General features: G+C 40.1%; 1 protein-coding gene across 1 annotated transcript; it reads right to left on the bottom strand.

The window, feature by feature from the left end:
* Nucleotides 1-2456: 2456 nt before the first annotated feature.
* Nucleotides 2457-18812, bottom strand: MKNK1 (MAP kinase interacting serine/threonine kinase 1). Its single transcript, XM_009572430.1, has 11 exons — nucleotides 18698-18812; nucleotides 17727-17824; nucleotides 16189-16268; nucleotides 14680-14753; nucleotides 10633-10737; nucleotides 7507-7562; nucleotides 6829-6924; nucleotides 5665-5859; nucleotides 4871-5035; nucleotides 4183-4226; nucleotides 2457-3257 (listed from the first exon to the last, which is right to left on the bottom strand). The coding sequence occupies exons 1-11, from the start codon at nucleotides 18810-18812 to the stop codon at nucleotides 3029-3031; spliced, it is 1257 nt and encodes a 418-aa protein (XP_009570725.1). The 3' UTR covers nucleotides 2457-3028.
* Nucleotides 18813-23260: the final 4448 nt, after the last annotated feature.

Here is a 23260-nt window from a genome sequence, read left to right as displayed (position 1 = left end):
CCAAAAAAACCTTAAAAATTACTCTGCAAGAGGCAGTCAAAACTAGACTACACCTGAGAGCAGAACAATTGGCTTAAATCAACACCTCTTCCCTGTTAGGGGAGGTTTTCTCAGATCCTAGCATTACACAGCTCTGGCATCTACTGCGGCTTGTCTTCCTCTCTGCCAGAGGTTACTGCCTTGCAGAAGAAGGAAAAGCATGTCCAGATTTTAGCTCTTCAGTGAAAAGCCCAACATCATAGCTTCAAGTCCTGAACAAGTACCAGTATGTACCAGTCGGAAGCAGGGATGCTCTAATACAGGTCACATGTGGAGGCGGCTGCTGGCAGCATCCGCAAGGCAGCGGAGAGCGCCACAAGAGCCAGACGGGGCCCTGAGCCATCAGCTGAAGGGCTTGTCATAACCATCAGGCAAAGTTTAACTATTTAGTGCAACTCCTGCTGGGCACTTCCAACGTTTCACACACCAGTGAATCCTTTGCACTGCACACATCCAACAGCTGAAGCGTTCTCCTCACACAGGAGAAGACTTCAAGCCCAGAGTACTTGCTCACCTAGACGACAATTCCACTAGCCAAAGGTAATGGCGTGAATATCCCCAGAACTAAGGTTTTCTTCGGACATTTTACTGTCTCCTCCCAAGCTCTCTTTTGTAAAGGGAAAGCAAATCTGTCCAGCAAGCCAGCTTCTTCCTTGCTGTGCAGAAGACACATGCATTGGATTCACTTTCCATTATAGGTTTTGGAGAGAGAGAGGCAAGGACTGACTATCCAGACCAACAGTTCACCCAAGAACACAGGAACAGCAGCTTTGGTCTTTGCTCCACTAACTCTCTCTCTCTCTACCACCAGTGAAAAGCAGCAGGAGTCTGCAAAGGACCATTTACCAATGCTTGAACAAATCTACCAGACCCCGTCGTCTCTGGGCACGCAGCACCATTAACGTCCCCTTTTCACACTCCCATGCTAAGGCTGCTGCTTAGACTTCTGGAGACTGAAGGGCTTCAGGCTCCATCCAAGAGGAGTATTTCGCATCGCACCAGCACTCCTGGCCAAACTTCAGGATTTTTGCTTCATGCACAAATCAAAGGGAAGAACATGAAATGTAACAGTGCAGATAAGCTCCTGAACTCACTGGCCCTCAGTTATCTGATCTCTTATGAAGGTCAAAAGGATCACAGGATCCCTTCCAGCCCTCTCTGTGCAGTCATATCCTCATTTTACCTCAAGAAAGCTGAGATCACAGGAGCCTCCAGAGACTGATAAAGCAATACAGCCATAGAAGAGGGAGGTATGCTTAGTCTTCAGAGATTTAAATTGTCTTAAATCCAACGTCACACAGAGAAGTAAGGAAGTAGGTAATTCTCTATTTTTCTACGTCACCAAAAATCAAGGGGAAAAAAATCACACAGAACTGCCAAATGTGTTAAATCCATAACTTAAAGCATTTTAATAAAAACAAAGCAAAATACATTTCATAATCTGTCCACTGGCACAATGTATAAAATCTGTTAAATAACAACTTTAATATTAGTCACAAAATACAGCATGTTGTATAAAAATAGCTGTATGCACACTGCTAAAAGATAATGTAAAACCACTCTGGTTAGGCCATGCAAAGACATTCAGCTTTGACCTTTCAATTTCCAAGCGCTTGTTGGATCTGCTACTTTATTCCTTCTCATTCTGCTTGGGAGGGTTTTGCACTGGCACTTGGGGGCCTCCTCCTCTCCCTCTCCACCCTGCACACAATGCCCTGGGCAAAGGTTTTCAGAAATGGCTGGCAAGTTTAAGGTGCATCATGTTGGGCATCTTAGTGGCCCAATTTTCACAGCTTACGTTTCAGAAAGTGCTCAATATCCATGTCCTTCTCCATGGACACCTCACCTTGGTCACGCAAAATCTTCACATTTTCAGCCAGTACCCTTTCAAATTACTCTTGGAGCAGCACAGCACTAAAAGTGGAACTGAAAATCTAGACACCCAGCCTGAGATCACTGCAGGAGGCAGAATGCAACAGCTGCAGCACCATTTTTGCACAGATGTACCTCTGCATTCGATAATCCTAAATTATTCACACACCAAAATTCACCGAAGCCTGTCCATTCACATTAAGAACTCCAGGTAACACACACAAAAGGACTTGGAGAAATACGAGTTTACAGGAAGGAAGGTATAACTGAGGATAGCATTAATATAGAAAAAAAACAGATACTAAATATAAACTGTTATATAACCACAGTATAACAGACTGTTTATCAGGTTTAAGAATGTAACTGCCAGAGAAGAGGACACACAGGACAAAAGAAAAAACAAGGACATGGAGTACATTTAAGTTAAGAACTGAAGAAAAAGTTAAGAACTAAAGATAAAGAAATACACCTCCAGCTTTCATCCCACATGCTGACACACAAACTATCAACAGGATAAAAAAGCAACCCTGTGCTCTTCATCTCTACAATCCTGAGCGATCCTTGCACCTTTACAGTATCATCCTCATACAATTTAAGCCGAGTGAAGGTAATGGAGACAGAGATCCACCCAGTCATCATCTTCGTTTCCTGAGTCTACAGAAAGAGAGAAGGGCACTGCTGGTTGAAAACAGTCCCTGCTGCTGACACTAGCAGCAGCACCTTGCAAGATGTGCCATCAAGATCAGCCATAGGCAGGGAGAGACTTGATGCTCTGCTGGGCAAAGCAAGAAAGTGTTTTTTTCTCATGTTTTCAAGTTTGCATTTTAAAGCATGCTCTTCTAAGAAGAAAATAAGGAAAGCTTAGTGATTTAACACCTCAGATAATATAGCAGCAAACCCATCTTCTCCAGTTTAAAAAAATCAGTTAAATTATCTTAATGCACCAAATCTGACAGGCAAAAAACATTCCCATAAAAAGCTGTCCCGTTAAAGTTACAAGTCACATCACAAGAGCAAGCTTCTAATCAAAGTGTCAGAAGCAGAGAAGCTTTTATCAGCGCTGAAAATCCAAGTAAGATCACAGGCTGATCTTGCCAATCCATAGCAGGAAAGAAGTTTAAAAGGCTTTATGGGGAACTGGCTGAAAGTCACTGTTTTTGGTGGCGTGTGTCATTGCTCTGCGCTTGGCGAGGCGAGACTTGGACGGAGGAGAAAGCTTCATGGAGCACACAGCATGGGCAACGTTCTCCTGCTCTGCGCTGAGTTCGTTCTCGTGCTGAGACAACTGGCGGTTAAGGGCTATAGCCTCAGCAGCAAAAAGTGTCAGGTCTTTTGTGCTACTGTTCCTTTCAAGGGAAAAGGAGAAAGCAGTTACAACACACACACAGAGTCACTTCACCTGGTTACCCTCACAGCAGAATATCGATTTCCAGGCATTTTTACTTCCCCTATCAAAATATCGACATAGCAGGCAAAATGACCAGTTAATATTTGCATCTCTCCTCATTGTGAGGACCAGCAATACATAACAAAACCACTCTTGGATTTTGGAAACAGCCACAATTCTAGTCTTCGTTCTGCCAAGGACTTCCGATGTAAACACAGGAAACCACCCGAGATGCCATGCTTAATTTCTACATGTTAAAAAAGAATGGGCACATGGGGCTTTCTTCAGAGAACTGCTATCCCACTGTAATTGCACATCTGGCTTAAGGAAATGAATTTCTCATGGGAACAACCACCTGGAATCACCAGTGGCAGACATGGAAATAGGAACAGAGATGTGTGACGCAGGTTCTCTGGCATACAGAATCTGCCATCAAATCACTTTAAATGAGGCTTGCCCTGCTCACAGTTAAATTAATACTGTGATTACCACCAACTACAATGGGAGTCAGATCCGAGACTGTGTATATGATGATTATTCACCCATCAGAATGTAGTCTCTCTGGATAACACACGCCTTTATGCCTTTTTTCCCCTCCTGTGCAGCAAACTGCCAGAACCATCATTATTTCCTGTCTAAGATTAGCACTGCACTGCAGGAATCCTTTCCAATGCCTTTCCCACAAACAAGCAAGATTAGATCATAAAGAAAAATCAGAGCTTTATATTTCTGATGTTCTTAACAAAATTAGTGCTGCACGTTTATTAAGTTCCACTCTCAACCAGGGATCTTACCCCCCGATTTGTGATCTCTTATCTCTCCCCATTCTTTCAGTAATGATTCTTGGCCAAGTTTACAGACATTTAACAAAAAAAAAATATTACCTTTGAAGAACTTGAGGGGTAGGTAATCCCCTTTCAGGAGCCTGCTAGAAGAAGCAGTTAAGAAAAGTTAGTTACGTATTAGCAGCTAGGAACCAAGCTTTCCCAAGACAGAGTGATAAAAAACAAGCAACCCCCCAAATCTTTACAACTAATCGATACTGCATATAAACTAATTCACTGTGGGTTTTACAAGTCACTGTTGGTTTACAAATTACGTTTCATAATCCGTCTCCCCTCACAAGAAGATACCACAGTTTGCAGGTATAAGACTAAAGCTTTGGAAGCTCTCCAGAGGGTCTATCCCTTCTTTCCTGAACTGGGAACTAAAGTAAAAGAGGACACTGCTATTCTTTCAAAACCATATCTACCAGCATTCTGCATTACTGTATTAAAGAGTAACATAATAATTCACGTACTGCAGTGCCTAGTATTCACAAGAAAGCCATTTAAAATGCATAAAGCAATAATTAAAAAAAACCCCAAACACTTAAAGCTTGACAGATTCATCTAAATATTTACCACACAGAGCTCTAGAACAAATAAAGCCACTGTATATCGTTTAATTAATCAAGATAAGAGCATTAAAACATGCAATGTCTCTATTAAAAGTTTAGAGACAAGGAACAGCTTGTTTATCACTTTCGAAGAAGAATAACCCTTAAAAAAAAATATAAAGGGGGATACATACTCCTTGAACCCATGAATGCTGCAAAACTTGAGCAGCACTGAGTCGTTCTTTGGCATCACGAACCAGCAACTTTGAGATGAGATCTTTGGCCTCAGAGGATATATGTGACCAGTCCTTATCAGGAAATTCATACTTGCCTTCCTGAATGCTCTCAAAAAGCTTGTTCTAGTAAAGGAAAATTTCTTTAATTTAAAGAGCAATTAGAGTGCAACGAGAAGTCTTCTCAGGTGGGATTCTTCTCACTCAATTTTATCCACCTAATGTGGTGGGTGACAACTGAAACTCCTTATGGAGTCAATGGAGAGTGACAGGCAGTTCCACAGAGTGAATCAGTGCATCCTACAATGGACACGTTACATCGCTGACAACACCGCTCTTTCTCCCCCCAGTAACAATGCAGCCCACGTATTCAGTTTTTAGAAAGAATAAATTCAGGCCCTGCATGGAGACTCTCCTGGGGCTCAACTTTTATCTGAGGAATTGTAGCGACTACCATAAACCAGATCAAGAATTACAGAATACAGGATTGGGAGGTGGAGCAAAGGACGTGGAGAAGCTCTGAGATCTCACATCAGGAGGAGAAAGAGGCAGTTGCCAAATCTTACTTTAGAAAGGGATATCATCACTCAACTTTTACATTACCACCCTCACTTCTCAGTGAGAGCTTATCCTCCTAGACGACTAGTTGGGTTACAGACACAGCTCTTCACTGCTGGCATTATGACAAGTCTTACACCCTAAGCTCATGGGGCAAAGTACACTCTCCCACATATGCCCAGGATATGCACATTCACCTGGCAAACTCTGCAGACTTCTCCTCTGTCCCAGCCACAGTCTGTGCCGCAGTTGCCCACAAATGGGGGGTAACCACTGAGCATGATGTACAGAATCACTCCCAGGCTCCAAAGATCACACCGCTTATCATAGAATGTGGCCTCCTCCGTGAAGACTTCAACCACTTCGGGTGCCATGTATTCTGCAGACCCACACTAGGAAACCGAATTCAAGCAAGTTTTCAAAGGGAGGATCAAATTAAAACATAACTCAAGTTTTTTACCATTCTTCTCTCTTTACAGTAGGCAGCTTGGTCTAAAAGCAGAATCGGGCATCAGGGACTACTGAAGTCTACTGCTTTCACTGCAGGTCTCATTTTGTTAAGCCAAATCACAACTGCTGCATCTCTCAAAGGTTAAATGGAATTGCCAAGAGCTTTGAAACACGTTGTGAGCATACGGCACAGGAAAAAACTGACACATTTCAGGTGTAAGGACTACAGAGATCTAATAGAAGGCAAAAGAGTTCCTACTGTTCTTTAGCAGAATCATAAGCTGTTCCATATGAATCCATGATCCTTTATACAGGGTCAAAATATCAATTTACATATTTCAGGTTTTTAAATCTTATCCACTAGTTATCAGGCTTTTCAAAAAGTAAAGTAGTATATCATGGGAGGCGATTTCTATATAGACTCCTGCAAAACTGGCAGATTTTTCTTTCACGGTAATGCCAAAAGCATAGCACTGTAGTTTTTCAAACTGATGTGTATTATAAAGCCACGCACTGATTACAGAACTTGCATTGCCCTGAGCTCATGGGTCTTAGCTACAGAACCCAAATATGGGGAAATGAATACAAACCTAAAGGTTCAAACTCAGTCCATAAGCACACAAAAAACCTCCACGAAACGCTTCCTCATTTGATGGGGTAAGAGACAAACAGGATCAATGTGTTACTTTCTGGCCAACAGGAGAATTAACACGATGAGCTCCTGTGCTTTTGTATATTTGTTCTATGACTGGGAAACCAAGACAGTATTTACCACACATACACCCGCTTTAAATGAACTATCCACCACTGGGTGCAGTTACAGGAAGCCCTTTGGAAGCTCTCCCCTGGAGGTAAGAAAAATTGTTTTATGGTAGAAGAGAAAAAGCATGAAGCCACAGTAGGCCTCTTACCGGCGTTGTTAATTCGGGAGTAGTTATTGGAGTACACGCACTGTTCAGCTTCACCCCACTACCAAGATCAAAGTCACATATTTTTACTGGCGATACCTGAAAACAAGGACAAAACAGTAAGAGGTCCAGAAGACTAGGACTAATGCAATATATATGAACACAGCGCCACGTGGAAAACCCCAGGACAAAACCAAGTTGTTCTAGCAGGACGACTAGTGAAACCCAGCCTCTTACAGGTATATTCCACACCTTGCATTTGCCTCCTCTGTCCCAGTTCTCCCACATCCCCAGCATCTGACCCTATTACATTATTTTTTTTATTTGGCTAGGCAAGTGCCAGTACACACTGGGGCAGTTTGGGACCTATACGCAACGTGACCAGCTGGCCTGTAAATGTTGCTTGTCCATCTGGGTACTGTCTCAGAACAGATGAGATGCTAAGTTGTAACTGCCATGCCCTCTCTAAGAACAGTTGGCTTTTTATCTCCTAGCCAGATGCTCACATTTTTACAGCTCAGAGGAATTTAGTCTCTTTCGGGCTTCAGTTCTATTAAATTTAGTTGAAGATCACTAATGGGTTCAAAAGCCTTCAAGAAGAGAAACACAGAATGTGAGGGCTGTCTTTGGAAACCAAGTTAAAAAAACACACTTCAGAAGGTTAAGAGACCAGAGTAGCACCTTTTCTGGAGATTCACACAGGATGTTTTCAGGCTTCAGGTCCCTGTGAGCAATACCTGAACAAGAGTACAAACGTTCATTAGAGAAGATACTCTCCTGTTTATTTCTCATTACCTCTCTTTATTAGAAGGTAGCCTAAGAAAATTCTAGGCCTGAGTTTGCTACACAACCCCCCCCTTAATGATACTGCAAATAATTTAATTTCAAAGTCTGTTTGTTAAAAGTCACTGTTGCATTCTGCTATGCCTTTATCATCCTTAAATGTACATGAGAGTCAGTCAAGCAAATATGAACCTGCTAACACTGGAACTTTTTTGCTTAGCCCAAATTAATTATGTTAATTAAACCCAGCTTATTAAGATGACTGACCTGTAGGAAAGTTTATTTGTGTACACAGTTTAGTCAAAAGATTTTTGTGCCTTCTACAGTGAGGTCCTTTTTTCCACAGGGATCAATTGGTGGTTTGCTGAACTCCTACCAGCACAGACAATACCTGAGACGCTCTCGCCCAAAAAAACCCCTGAGTTCCCAGGTGAAAATATCCTCCCTTTAACGGTGAGGTACTTACTTATTCCTGAAGTAAAGTAAAAATTAAAGAGTTTTGCTGGAGATGCAGAAGTAAAGGCTAAAGGAGAACAACCAAAGGGCTTCTACATTCATTCAACTGCTATCAGCATAGGCAAACCCAACAGGGAAACGCAAAGTTATCTACCTGTTGAATTCACATGCAAAGATGGTTCTATGTTGTCAAAGCAGTTCTTCAAATGCCCCAACACACAATTTCTGGAAGTTCTCCATTTAGTATAATCAAACTTAATGGGAAGGCAGAAAATGAGAACCAAAAATCAAATCAAGTGAGCAGCTTGGTTTTAACTGCACTTCAGCTTTGCTTAAAAAAATTACATTCCAAGCACACTTGATACTACTTCAGAGTATGAGAAAAGAGATATCCTACCAAATTCTAGGTAAGGGAGTTTCTAATGTCTTTTCTTCAGCACACTCCACAAGACATAACTTAAAACATAACATTAATAGCATAGCATAGCACTGATCTAAAGGAATAAGAGCATTCACAATGATGCAGCTCACATTGCTTATGCACAGAAGATGGGAAACATGACAAGTGAAGATGGCCCGTGCTGACATTTACAGCAAGGCTGACAAAACTCCCAACAGTTGGCTTGGCTTGCAATGTGAAACCCAACAGCACTTTTTTGTGTTATAGTTTGAATTCAAATGTCTGATTATGTAACATTTTATTTTGCAGTTGCACACAGCACTGAGAAAAGAAAACAACTGTCTTTAAACACTCCTCCAGCGGATTATTAGCAATAAAGCAAACATATCCCAAGTGGGTGTAAGGCAGTATTATCATCCAGCTGAGTTTTAAACTACTCTTGGCAAAAGAATTAGTTGTCTTCATTCAATTTTTTTTTTTTTTTAAAGCATCTAGCTATAGCACTTCACATTAAGCTGTGCAATAAAACTGCTTTAATTTCCTGTTTACTTTAATGTTCTGTATGCTAGTTACTAATTATTTTAATGTCACACAGAAGAACCGTAAAGAGAACAATAAAATGAAAAGGGATATTGTAGCCGATTCTGCAAGCCATGTCCCCACTGTACCAATTCACAGCAAACGACAAGAAAGAAAGTGGATTGCTGCTCTCAAGCCATTTTAATGAATCACTCCCCTCTTGTTTGGGGAAAGGGGAATTAAAACTAAAAGCTAAGAAAGAACTACAAAAAGATATTAGCTGAGTCGATGTTAAACTTCCTTGAACAGCATTCCTAGACTTTCAGCTGTTAAGCAACCTACTATAGCCCTAACACATCAAATAAGTATTTCTCCACATATTCAGCCTAAGTGTCCTGTTCCTTATCTGCCCCATATCTCAAAGTCAAAATCTTCTAAACACAGGTATGCAACGAGTACATTCTCTGCAGGTTTAAAGTTGAGTTATCGCATAGACAGGCTATGAAGATTACCAAAAATCTTAATGCAAACTAAGTTTGTTTCCACATTCAAATTAACTTCTCATAACATAGTCACAACATCTGATAAGATCCGTAATTCCTCAGGTTTACCACTTCCTTTATTCACTATGCATTGCTACACTTTTCTTTTTAAGGGGTTCAACCTATCCATGTACCAATACTGTGATTCCAACTCAAGCATATAAGCAGTCCTGTGACTTACACGTAAAGCCTACAATTAAACATTTATTGAACCGGAGCCAGTACTTAACAACTTAAGACAGCAAACGCAGATCTGCTGAGATCTACCTGGCTAATCAGAATGGCAAGATAAATGGAGAGGAAAAATTTATCAAAATAAATAACCAATAAACATAGCCGCCAATTACATCCATTCTATTCAGAGGTAATCTCTGTAACATTAACTGAAGCTGCTTAATCTATGCAAGACCAGATAATCATGACATAGGAAAGATTTTAAAGGTATCTATCGCGTTCAACATGAACATATACTCTGGGATGACCATAATACACACAGATATTTTGAAATGAAACAAAAGTACTCCCAAGTAGAAAAAGCAGCAGGAAAACATTTTAAACGAAAAGAACTCTCTACAAACAGTTCTGTTTTTAAATCTGAGCAAATCCCTAGTGAAATGAGGACACCTTTAAACAAGGACTATGGTTCACTTGTAGGTCCCTCAACCCAACAGTGGAGGTCTAAATGTGGAGACCAAAAGCTACTACGAACAAAGAGGTCTTGTAACCAGCAGAAATTCTGGGTAAATACAGAAAAACATCTCTGTAGATCTGAAAAAGGAGGAAATTAAAAAGAGTATTAGCTCCCTTTTGAGTAACCTTTATATGGTGGCTTAGGTAACAAGAACAAGCAAAGAGATTCAACCCTAATGTTAATTCTCCCTGGATGTCGATTTAACTTTTCTTCTTCAAAAGTCTATACCATCTTAACACAGCTGATTACTTAAACTACCACATTATGAAACTAATATTATAGAGAAAAACAGCCTAAGTCATCTGGCATTGCTGTAAATAGAAATACTAGCAAAGGCCGACTACTTAAGTTATGGAACACATTTTATCTTAAGTGTACAATGTCAACTAGTAAAGATGTAGACAGCCTTCTCTTACCTTTTGTATGAAGAAAATCCAGAGCAGAGGCAATATCTCTCACCACTTTGCTAGCTTCTCGTTCATTGAAATGCTTTCGCTTTTGTATATGGGCCAGGATTGAACCTGTAAGAGTGTTGTGGTTTAACCTGGCGGGCAGCTAAACACCACACAGCTGTTCGCTCATTCCCCCCGAGTGGGATGGGGGAGATAATCGGGAAAAAGGTAAAACTCGTGGGTTGAGATAAAGACAATTTAATAGGATGGAAAAGGAAGGGAAAATAATAATGATAAAAGAATATACAAAACAAGTGATGCACAATGCAATTGCTCACCACCCACCGACTGATACCCAGACAGTTCCCAAGCAGCAGCTGCATCCCCCCAGCCAACACCCCCCCAGTTTTTTCAGCATGACATCATATGGTATGGAATATGCCTTTGGCCAGTTTGGGTCAGCTGTCCCAGCTGTGTCCCTTCCCAGCTTCTTGTGCACCTCCAGCCTCCTCGCTGGCAGGGCAGTTTGAGAAGCGGAGAAGGCCTTGACTTAGTGTAAGCACTGCTCAGCAACAACTAAAACATCAGGGTGTTATCAACATTATTCTCATCTTAAATCTAAAAGACAGTACTATACCAGCTACTAGGAAGAAAATTAACTCTATCCCAGCTGAAACCAGAACAAAGAGTAAAAGGTGAAAGGGAAAACATTAGTATGAATGCTGCCTAGGCTGAGAAAAGGCTTTGTCAATATAAGGATAAAAACACAATAGCCACTACCAGACTGCCATAAAGGGAGAACTGATCTCAGTGTGAACAGGGCCAGAAGTAATTTAGAAAAGTTATTTGCAACTAACACTCTGTCCTAGTATGTTTACATGGCAGAAATTGAAGTGTCATAATCCCATGTTTTTATATGAAAATAGCCTCAGAAAATAATGATGAACTAGTACCAAGTATCATGAATCCATAACCTAATTTCTCATATTTTATAACAACCTTTCACAGCAGGCAACTTCTGTGGACTGAACAGGGGAATGACTAAGAAAAAGGTACAACTGAGCAGCTTCAATACTTAAGCATCCTAGAACATAATTTTCAAACACTGCAGCCCTCTAGTTTAAGCACAGCACGAGAAGCAATCACTTTTTACTGTCCCAGCACATGATTGGTCTGTTTTCCACACACTGAACAGTAAAGACTTGCTAGTAGTACTCGTAAAACTCAAACATCAGCTAAGGATGTACAAAGCACTTCAGCAAAACCCACCCTCCCCCAGGTCACAGGTGGCCATGCTCAAACTAACTCTCCTCATTTTGTGTAATGTGACTACTGAAACCCTGCACTGAAAGTCAAGTATATACCTTTTTTTGTCTCAACACCATCCAAATAAAAAGACATTCTACCTTTAAAAACACATTAAAATTCCCACTGACATCAAGGTAAGGCTCATATATTGACTTAAGGTAAAATTTGTCCAGGGACATGAAATCTGACAAAAGATCTCTCAAATGTGAACATACTGAAGGACTGGTAGCTTGCAGGCAGAGCTCCACTGGTATCCCTTTAACAAAGGATAAAGGGAGGTTTGATTCCTTATCTTCTTTAAGTGAATTCCATCAATCTTCTCAAGAGATTAAAAATGTCTTTAAAAAACCAAAAAAATGTAGTCCACAGAGATCCAAGCCCACTAAATAGCCTTACTACTGTCTTCCATTTTTTTACTCAGAGAAGTATATTTATAAAAGCAAGCAGGCAGAGAAATTCAAGAAGTAACTGCCATTTGTTATTAGCTCCAAATACAATAAACATTTTATATCTCAGGTGATTTCATTTTTATTCTTCAGTTCTAGATGTGGAAGGAAACCTCCCATTCTCTATTGCGCTAATTCCTATTCTTATACCATTAGTGCTGCTGCCAGTCCTCCACAGCAAGTATTCAGAAAGGAAACAGGAAAACACTCAAAAAGGAGATGGACGCAAGACTCTTCAGATATGTTTTGACATGACAAAAGACTCTTCAGATATGCATGGATATGCTATGTCAGATAGGTGCAGGAAGGCCACTTTGGACCAGGTTATCAGATTTCAAATACAGGTTTCCCTTGCCAAAAACACCACTTTCTAGCTTGCTACAGATTTCTTAAGGGCACAGAGTTCAAAAGGTTTTCCTGGTATAGTCGTTCTTTACACCTTTAGAAAGTAATAACAGTTCTTGCATGTTTCTATTCCTGTGGAAAAGACCCCAGACTTTGCAGGAAACAATACTGAGCCACATGAAGTGCTCATTTCACTCAGCAGGTTTATTTCAGATTACCCTTTGGAACAGAGCTGATGTTCCAAACTCTCTCAGATAAGAATTATATCAGTATCAATGAAAACATACTCTACAGACTTTATATTCAGCCCACGTAGAGGAATCCCACAAACAGAAAGAATAGCAGGGCACTCCTGCCACAGTTGTTACCACCTCTTTGGTATTCATCAGAGAAAAAGCATCATATAGCACCTCCCAAAATGCATTTCAGGGGGGAGGGGGGGGGGAAGAGGAAAGGACTCTTAAATCATGCACGTTCAGTATAATAAGCTGGATTTTAATGCTTTCAATTATAAAATGCTGTCAGGCAAGGATATTAAACAGCTTCTGTATATCATGGTGAACTGAACACGGCTAAAATGGGAGCAGAGCTCCTTCAGCTACCACAGCTACAGGAAGGCAAAGCTGAAAATGGAAAGCCCAAGTTATGCCCCAACATTGTAGGTAACATCAGTCTCTGAGACTGGAGTTACTAAAGTAAGGCTTGCATTGAAGATTAATGTTCTCATTCTTGCCACGCTGCTTATAACAGAATCTGTAGTGCATCAGAAGCTGGTCTGACCCCTAATTCCCATTATTTCTTTGATAATCGTTTAAACCCACATATCTAACACTTCAAATGCTGAAATTTTTCAGCGAGAAAACTAGCCTCAGCCCTAGTTGACCACTGTAAAAACAGTAGCTAAGAGAGGGAAGAAGGTGTAGCATTACTATCCTCTCAGCAGCCGTGCAGGTACACTGACAACCATAGTCTCACAGTCAAAGAAGAGGATGTGGAATGGAAAGGATGTGGAGATGGGAAAAGAAAAAAAATGCAGATTCATCCCAATCAAGTCCTATAATAGCTAATTTGTCAGAGAAGTCTGTGCATTAAGAACAGTATTAGAGGAAGTGACAATGAAATGATGCAGTAATTTTAAGGGAAGGTAAACAAAAGCTTTTACTCAAGGAAAAAAGTGTCCTCTTTCTAAAAAGTTCTGCATCTATACTGAAAGAATTTGCATTTCTTGCACATATAGTTTGCTACTGAAAACCTTCTTGATCAGTGACAATAGATGATGTTCTATGGACAGAAGTATACCCCTTCAGAAACCCAGTTTGTCTTTGAAGGGTGGGCCACACTTTTAACTCATGGCTGTGCACAGCCATACAATTAACGGATACTGTAATTATGCTCACTGCAGACAAATGTGAGAAAGTCCACAAAGTGCTTGATGTAGCCTTCTCATTCCCCAGGTAAGTGTTAAATGCTGGAGACCATTGACCACACATGCTCACTTGATTGGCCCTCAAACAGCCATAAGCAGACCGCTTCACAATTACAGCAACCTGAGGCAGAAGAAAGATGTTTTGCACAACAGTGCTCCATGAGTTTCAGGAAACAAAGTCAATCCTACATTAGGGGAAAATGCTACCAGAGTATATAGATGCTGTACTAAGATCATGCATAATACCTGACATACTGTGTGTCCCCCTTGCTTGAAGGTATTGTGACCTACTAACTATATTCCAAAGCTTCCACTTTAATAGAGCTGACACTTCCATCGCTTAACTACAGAAAAGGATTGCAAATGTATGACCAGCGCCATCAATATTCAAGAATAACCATACTTCAAGCTTTGTATATTATTTTCTCTACTTCTTGTCTTAAAATTCTCAAGCATTTAAAATAACCTCTTCATTTACTGCTTTAAAACAGAGACAAACACGGCCAAGATGATTCAATGAACAAAGGCACAGTTACTACACAGTACCTCCTCGCAGCTTCTCAAAGACAAGGTAGTATTTTGTGTCATCTTCAAAAAATTCGATTAGCTCCAAAATGTTCCTTTAAAAAAAAAAAAAGGAGGGGAAATAGAAGAAACAGGCACAGAGTATAAACAGAGCAATGAAGAGTTTTAGCATGGATAATTAGGAAGTGCCAGAAGTAACAAAAAATAAAAGTTCTAATTAAACAAGTTGCTTTGGTTGCCTATGGCATTTAAACTACATTTCCAATTCACACTGAAATTTAAGCAGGGGAAACAGGCCAAACACCAAAATCAGGATTGTGAAAGAGTTCTGCTAGTGCTCAACTGACAAGAAGATAGCTAGTAATAGGTTGTATTTAATAATTTAGAACACTGCATTTGTGCTGAAGGCAAAACCAAAAAAAATAATTAAATTGGCATTCTTTCTCTCTGGAAATCACAAGGCAGAACACACAGGGCTTGAAGGAGACAGACATCTGTCAACGTGACATTAAATCCAGCACTTTAGTGACCATTTTTAGACTCACTCCTGTTTAGCTAGTGTACAGTCTTTGCAGCACAACACAAACACCCTATGTTACCTTGAGAATGTCAAACATGTAAGTCAGATTTTTCTATACTTACAGTACACACAAAATCCCAATTCTGCATGTGGTCATGAGAGCTTGAGTTCTTCATCAGTTATGTACTGGATCACCATATGCTTTTAACCACATACAGAAGAAAAGTATAATCTGCTTCTCTATAGCACAACTTAAGCCCATGAGTTTCATAAACAAGTTTGTTTTTAAATTCTCTTTAAGTGTTGTACTAAGAATTTGGGAAAAAAGGCTCAATATAAGCTGCACAACTGTAGTACAGGTAACAGCTGTTATATACATTCTAGATCAAGAGAGATATCTAAAGGAGTAGTTTCAGAATTGCCTTAAACTAATCATAGAGCATGCTGCCATTGGCTGCATGGGCTTTCCCTCCTTTTCAGACAGGAATAGCAGCTTTAAGTTGTTTCATCCTGTGGCTATGTGAAGTCAGGACACATTCAAATGAAAACTAAATTAGCTTTTGGCTGATCTAAGAGTTCCAGTGCAAAAGCAGGAAGGCTGACACAAAGAGGAGGACAAACCACACATTAAGGAAAGGAACGGCCAGACTGTTCCTCTCAACAGCAGCTGGTATCAGGTCAGTTTTTGCTGATGGTGAAATCACAGGGAGAGTATCAAAACGTCAATTCCTCATTCGGACAAAAGCCATGCATCACTGAAGCACATTCAGACTGCACTGACCTGGTTGCTAATTGAGTTATGTGACTTAATTTGTAAGTATTTCCCTAAATTCCACAGGTAAGAGAACAGGAAATTCTTATTTTGAATGGGTCAAGTCTAAATTTCAATTGGTTTTAAGGAGAATACTGCAAAGCTCCTAACCTAGTCACATATAAGAGGCTTAAAAATCTGGAAAAAAAGCATTCAACATACTTTAAATAAATAAACAAACACAAGACTTTATACTTACTTGTTACCCTGACATTGGTACAGCGTTTCTATTTCACGAAAAACCCGACTCCGACTATGCCCAGCATTTTTTTCAATGATCTGTGGAAAGAGTTAGAGCTCATATTTGAAAAATTATGGCAGGAACTGTGCATGTAGCTCTGGAATCAGATAACTAATCTAAAGCTTGAATCTTAGGCACGTCCACCAGAGAGAAACACTCCACCTTTGTTTGTTTGTTTAACTTCTCATCTGTCATTTATTTTCAGTGTCAGCAGAGCTCTGGAAGGCATTCAAAGGACACAAGAAATCAGGACAGGAAGTCAAGAAAGGAACTAAATCCACATTACACAGTCACTGACCACAAGCTTTTTCTTGCATCATTTTAACTCTGCAATGTGCAGAAAAGGATATCCTTCTGAGTTCTAACAAAAATAGATTTGAGTCACATCAGACATTGAACAGTCAAAAAGAAGAGATTTGTCATTATAGGCATTTAAGTAAAAAGTACTAAATTCACCATAAAATGAGAGTTTGCTTCATAGTGCAAACTTCATGGAGACCCAGTAATAGGACCTAACGTATTAAAGAAAATATACATTCAACCTCTGTACTGCCATGAGAAGTCACCGTGCTTCACATACTCCTCAGACTTGAAAAAGGACAAGGGCTTTCCACAGAGGCTGAGACTGAACGATTGCTACATGAACTGAAAGCTCATGTCATTACCGCAAATACTACCACCATCTGTATCCAGTACTAGTTTCTCATTTTTACAGCCAGAGTTCAGCCCGTTCTCAGAACAGGCAACCATTCACCAGTACTACATGGGACTTGGTATCTGAGCATGTCTAATTCATAATGTAGCGGTTTGTTTATTCCAGACTTTCCACTTCAACAGTTCTACAAAGTACACACAAAATTATAGCATCTATAGGACTAGATTTTTAAAGGGGCTTAAAATTTTGTGCTTATAGTTTTTGCAAAAGAATCAAGCATAAAGCTTTCCTATTACTATTATGTGTGTTTGTAATTAAACGTGGGACTCAGGATAACCACAAATCTGTAAATGGGCCCTAACACTTAATACAATGGTATTACAGAAGATTCACCTCTATCAGAAAATACAAGACAGCTTTACATGAACTAATGGCAGCAACTGATGCTCTCTGAACTCGGAGCAGCATTCTCAAAAGCTTGCATTATTTGGTAGGCCATGCTAGATAATGACTCGGCCTCTTCTTTCATAAGAAGAGATAAAAACTGGTAGGACTACAATCAAATCAGGACATGGGAGGAAAGCTTGCCCTGAGAGCTAACCATCACAGAGTCACTTACTGTTTGTGAATTCTATCTGCAGCTGATACACCAGTTCACTCTGGAGGCACAATACTTAAGATGACAGATATCTTGACAGTTATAAAGCAGGCTCATTTCAAGCACCAAAAATTTTCTAAAAGGTTTTGCTATTACCCACTCTATTACAGGTTTTCACTGAGATACTAGGAGGGAGAAGACATGTTATAGACAGAAGTGATGCTGCTTTTATTCTATACTTACTTTTACCGCATATTCTTTCCCAGTTTGGAGGCTGACAGCACCCTGAACTTTGGCATATGCTCCCTCACCAAGAAGCTCAGCAGTCAGCTTATACAAGTCTGCCAAAGAAATCCAGCAGAAAGGACACATTAGCCAAAGCATTTCAGTGAATAACATCAAGACAAGCTATTTATCTGATGAGCATCCTTCATATGACAGCAACTGAAAAAATTCCCTTGGTAATGAAGACAGAAAAAAGATTTATGCAGTATTAAAGTAGATGTGCCAGCCTTAATTATGCCTCATTTTTCACTTCCCCCCTTCAAGTTCCAGGAAAATTTAAATTAGACTTCATTCCAGCATCAAAATTACGAGTTTGTTCACAGAAGAAAAATTTTGTATCTCAGCAATTGCTGGGACATCATCCACCTTCCCTGTCTCCATGTAAAACTCAGAACCAATTTTTTCAGGTGGAAAACATTTCAATCCATCAGATGATACCTACCATACAAAATCTACTTGCAGAGATAGTGTTTTCAGTATAATTGAAATTTGAAGGTTTAAACCTGGACGGCTCCAAGGTTTAAACCTGGACGGCTGCTACCATCTTGATTTGCAGTGTACCTTACAATGCAACTTGCCCACTAAGAGGTTTTATACTGGTCAGCTTTGTAGCACTAAACTATATTTTACCTACAATGCTTCACAGTATTTGTGCTCACATCTATTCAATCAAAACATTTTGACATCAGCTCTGTTCTTACTAAAAAAACCAAAAAACAAACAAACCCAAAAACCCCACCAGATTATGAACAGGACTCAGATTTCACCACTAGGAGAAAAAGAGACTGAAGACCAAAACATGGGGGATAAAGAAAAACAGAAATGTTAACTTATAATGTTTGCCAAAAAGCAATGTTTAGCTAAGAAAACTGAGAACAGCAGAGGGAAAACAGACCATTACAATTAAAAACTTAGAAGTTGTCACCAACCTTCAAACTTCCCAGGGACATGATCTGTGGCTCTGGTTCTTTTTTTCTTTTTTCTTTTCCCACTGTCTGCTATGGGGAGAGGCTGACTGCTGACCATGTCTGTGTGCCAGAACATAAAGGTGCCTTTAACACACAATCAATTACTTTACTTTAGGAGAAAATGAACATGCTCTTGTGTGTTTATGCTCTTAAGCTATCCAAAAGTTTATCTGCTTGTCTTCATCACAGGCTGCCATGTCTCCACAGGCTGCCATCTCTCCCCCAAATACCAGAGGAAACCTAAAAAGACAATTTGGGTGCTAATTAACAGTCCTGGGGAGGTTTGATAAACAAATGTAAAATCAGAAGAAAGTAACTATGCATCTATATTGAAGCCTCCTCTCACAGCACAGTAAGGCAAAGCATGGGAATAACCTTGTCAACAACCACCATGAGCTACCCACAACATAACACATGCCCGGATGCAAGACAGGATTTCCAGCCCTCACAAGGGTGCTATTCTTTGAGCTATTCTACTGTTTTACAAGTAGATTTTTTCAAGACAGCTTAAGAAAATGAGCTTCCAAAACAGGAGGAAGGTGTGGGGAAGTTTCAAACAACCCAGTGAAACAAAGCAACCACAGGAGTTAACAGGTCAAATGAGCAATCTAGGTCAGATTATGCTGCCAAAAGGCCAGGAAAAAAAAACATTTCTCACAGAACCGTGATGTGCCTTTCTAAACCACAGATCAGTGGATAACTTACGCTCCAAAACAACCAGTGTTTATGGCATTTAGGTATTTTTTCCTGCATTACTAGCTGCAGATATTACAAGATCTTAGTCAGATAATTCTTCACTGATGCAAGATAATATGGCAGAAAAAGAAAAAACATTCGCATATTCTTATGGAAGGCCTAAATAAAAACATTGCCATACACTTTCTCTGCCAGAGGCTGCTTCATACAGCTATCTCCAGAAAGATTAAATGATTCCACGCTATATTCACATGAGCACTTCTCCATAACACTAGTCACATCCTGCCAAGTTGGCCCTAACGGTTAAAAATCACGGCTCAAAAATCTTTAAGGCAGTAGCAAAGCACTGCTAAGACATTTTACAGCCAGGAGGATTTCCAAGTAAATTCATAATTAAAGATCTTGTACTACAGAAAAAACTAAATCCCTAGAAATAGCATAATTATGAGAACACTGGTAATTAAAGAAAAGCAAGCCCTAAAAACAACAACGACAAAGTTTTCTGGCAGTTCTCCTTTTACAGAGACCCTTTGTGAAGAGCAGTTTTTCTGCCTTTCATTGTTTCTAAAGTACTCTTAAAATAAAGGAGAAGCTCCGAGGCAGAAAACATTACACAGCAATCTACCAATACATGAAATACTTTCTTTGCATCGTCGTATTTTTCTTGACAGTATCTGTCAGTAATAGCTATTACGAGTGTCACCTAGAACTCACACATTGTCTGAAAATTTAAGACAAGTGCTATTTTGAAAGCCCTTTCCCTTTAACAACTTACTGAAACACTTAAAAATGTATCACTCAAAATCTCAAGACAATAGTAAATTCTCATTTTCAAGTCTTAAGCAGAATGTGTTAAGAAATCATCACGATGGATGACATATTCGAGTTCTTAAATACAGTCAGAAATATAAAAGCATCCATTACCAACTTCTGAAGCAACAGCTTCTTTTTAACTCAAACACCCATACAGTTTTGAATTTTAACACAACGAGAAAGCTAGCCTTTGACAGCAAGTTCCAGCTCTCCCCAATTTCAATTCAGCCGGCATTAGAAGTTATGCAGAATTGGCATCGAAATGACACATACGAAGCTGCTCAGAGATTGAGCTGGTCTGCTTGAAGGAGGTGCTTGATTTCCAGAAGGTGTCAAACAAGTCATTTTAATGACCTGACCTTCTGCAAGTCAACAAGTCATACCTAGACAGGTTCTATTCCATTTCAAATACTACACAGTTTCAGAGCTTGTTACAGAGACTAAAAATTATGCAAAAAGACAGGAGATGAATCCTGCATCTTAGCACAGCTAACATATTTCTTCACAACCCTCTCCTGCACTTGACCAGTTGGCTATGATATTTACAGTCTGGTGTTTAATAACTCACTACATTATTTCAATTCCCTTTAGTCTGACTCAATTCCTAAATTACAGAGAACTGCTTCCTTGAAACCAGGAAGTTCACTAGTCATGTATACAGAAATCAAATTACTGAAAAGCTTGTTTTCAACCTATAGTCTCGACCAAATTTGCTATCAGACAGGCATGAAATGTTTGCTATATTAGATTCTTATTACTCTTCTAGTCTGCTATTTCACATCATTGTGTAGTTCACATCTGTCAACACAGCTTTTCCTTTAAAGGTATCACAGCTTCATTCTCATTGTTCACTTTGTTATAATGAACCGGTACTTAAGTAACAGCTGGTATGACAAGAAAATGCCTTTAGCCCAGCCAAATGCTTTAGAGGTTTTTCAAGCTTTCAAAGAAATGCTTGTGTTTCCGTGACCATATACCAAAGAGTTTCTGATGACACGGAAAGACAGTGTGCCTCAACCATCCAAGCAATGCTCAGGTGCTTTGCATACTGCAGAACTACCTCTGGTGACAGGGACACTGTGGGTTCTGAGGAAGGTCACCCTGCCATAGCCCAGCCAAATGCTTTAGAGGTTTTTCAAGCTTTCAAAGAAATGCTTGTGTTTCCGTGACCATATACCAAAGAGTTTCTGATGACACGGAAAGACAGTGTGCCTCAACCATCCAAGCAATGCTCAGGTGCTTTGCATACTGCAGAACTACCTCTGGTGACAGGGACACTGTGGGTTCTGAGGAAGGTCACCCTGCCAGGCAGAAAGCTCAGAGCTCTGGAGGGAAACAGCCCATGGACACGTCAGGTCCAAGATGAACGTTTAACTGTTGTCATTTTAAGGTCATCTTACAATGTGGCCTGAAGCGTTGAACCCCTGCTTCCACCAAACCAACTTGTCCACCCACGTTGTGATCTATTCTGGCTGAGTGCAGGGAGCTGGGAGTAGAACACTACTTGGTGTTCAGAGCAGACTAGATAAAGAGCACTTCTTACATCCCTCTCGACCATAACAGAGTCGGACTGTTCTCTGAGAGACTACTGTCCGACTAGCAGTCTGACAAAAGCTGAAGAAACAGGGAAGAGTTCAAATTCTGATCCCAGTCAGGTTAGGATTATTGCTCACAGATAATATAACTCAGCAAAATCCATACTGCAAGCAAAAAGAGAGCAAATTTCTGTCTTAGCTGCAGTCTCACTGAAGTCCTGTATTTTATCATCATCGTAATTCAGTGTTGAGGCAACATTTAACATTATTCAGAGCCTTTGTGGGAGGTACAGTTACAGCCTTTCCCTTTTGCTGTTGTGGCCTCTACAACTATCTTCAAAAGGATGAACAAAAGCACTTATAAAGAAGACTTGCAAGCAATGCCAAGTGAAGAAGAAAAGGAACGATTTCCACAAGTTTCACTTCATCCAGGTCTTAAATCACCCTTCATCTTGCTTCCTAACACTCCATACACAAACATGCCAAAATCCAATATCCAGACATAACTCCCTTCTCATTCTAATCTGCTTCCCAAAAGAAGGAAGGGTATATTTAGAAAACAAGCATACACACGTACAGGAAGCACTTAGAGAACACAGTACAGATGCCTTTTTCTATTAAGATGAAGATACCTTGTTTGTGCGTTTGAATTCAATGGAAGAAAGCTGTTTAAGCAGAGAGTCTGGGTACTACCACCTGCTTCAAAACTGGGTCTTGCTTGAGCCAGGTTGTTCTGCAGCTGAAAAGGAACACAATCACATTTACATTCAGAAATCACATAAACATTGTTACATACATTTGGGTAGTGCCCAGAGTCTCAAGAGATTGCAAGAACCTGTTGTGCCGGGCTTCATGTGAGCACACAGCAAGAGCACACCCCTGTATTAAAGACTTTATAACTCTTAAGTACAGAATGCAAAACACAGCGTTATTTCCAGTGCTCCAGTCATTTCAACTGAAGAGGAGACGTCCCCCCGCCCCTTCCCTCTTCCCTTCCCTTCCCCCCGTTACAGTCTTGCAAAAACAATGGAGGGATTTATGGTGTTCATTAGTTCTTGTTGTTATACCATTGCAGAACCATAATAAGTTTAGATATAAAATACAGAATTACTCATAACAGACAAGAATTATCATACTCCTAACCTAGATCAAGACTCTGCCAAGACAGAGCACCACAATTACAGCCATAACACTACCAAGTTAAAGCATATCTTGAAATTGGTCTTGAACGCAGCCAAACAGGCTTCAACAGACCAGGAGCATAAGAAAGCATTTTCCACAGCTGAAATCTTCTCCTGAGAACAGGTACCACTAGTACTGAATTCACTCCTAGCAAGCAGCAAACAAGGCAGTGATGTTCAGATAACACCAGTTGAAGAAAAGAAGAATCAGGAGCCTCAAATAAAGCCTTCTGTGGATTCATAGAGGACAGCCACAACCCAGAATTCAATAGATGAAACAAACTCAAAGTTGATGTGCT

Source organism: Fulmarus glacialis, unplaced genomic scaffold, assembly GCF_000690835.1.
Source record: "Fulmarus glacialis isolate BGI_N327 unplaced genomic scaffold, ASM69083v1 scaffold8892, whole genome shotgun sequence".
Taxonomy (NCBI): domain Eukaryota; kingdom Metazoa; phylum Chordata; class Aves; order Procellariiformes; family Procellariidae; genus Fulmarus; species Fulmarus glacialis.
This window is presented reverse-complemented; position numbering and strand designations above follow the sequence as displayed.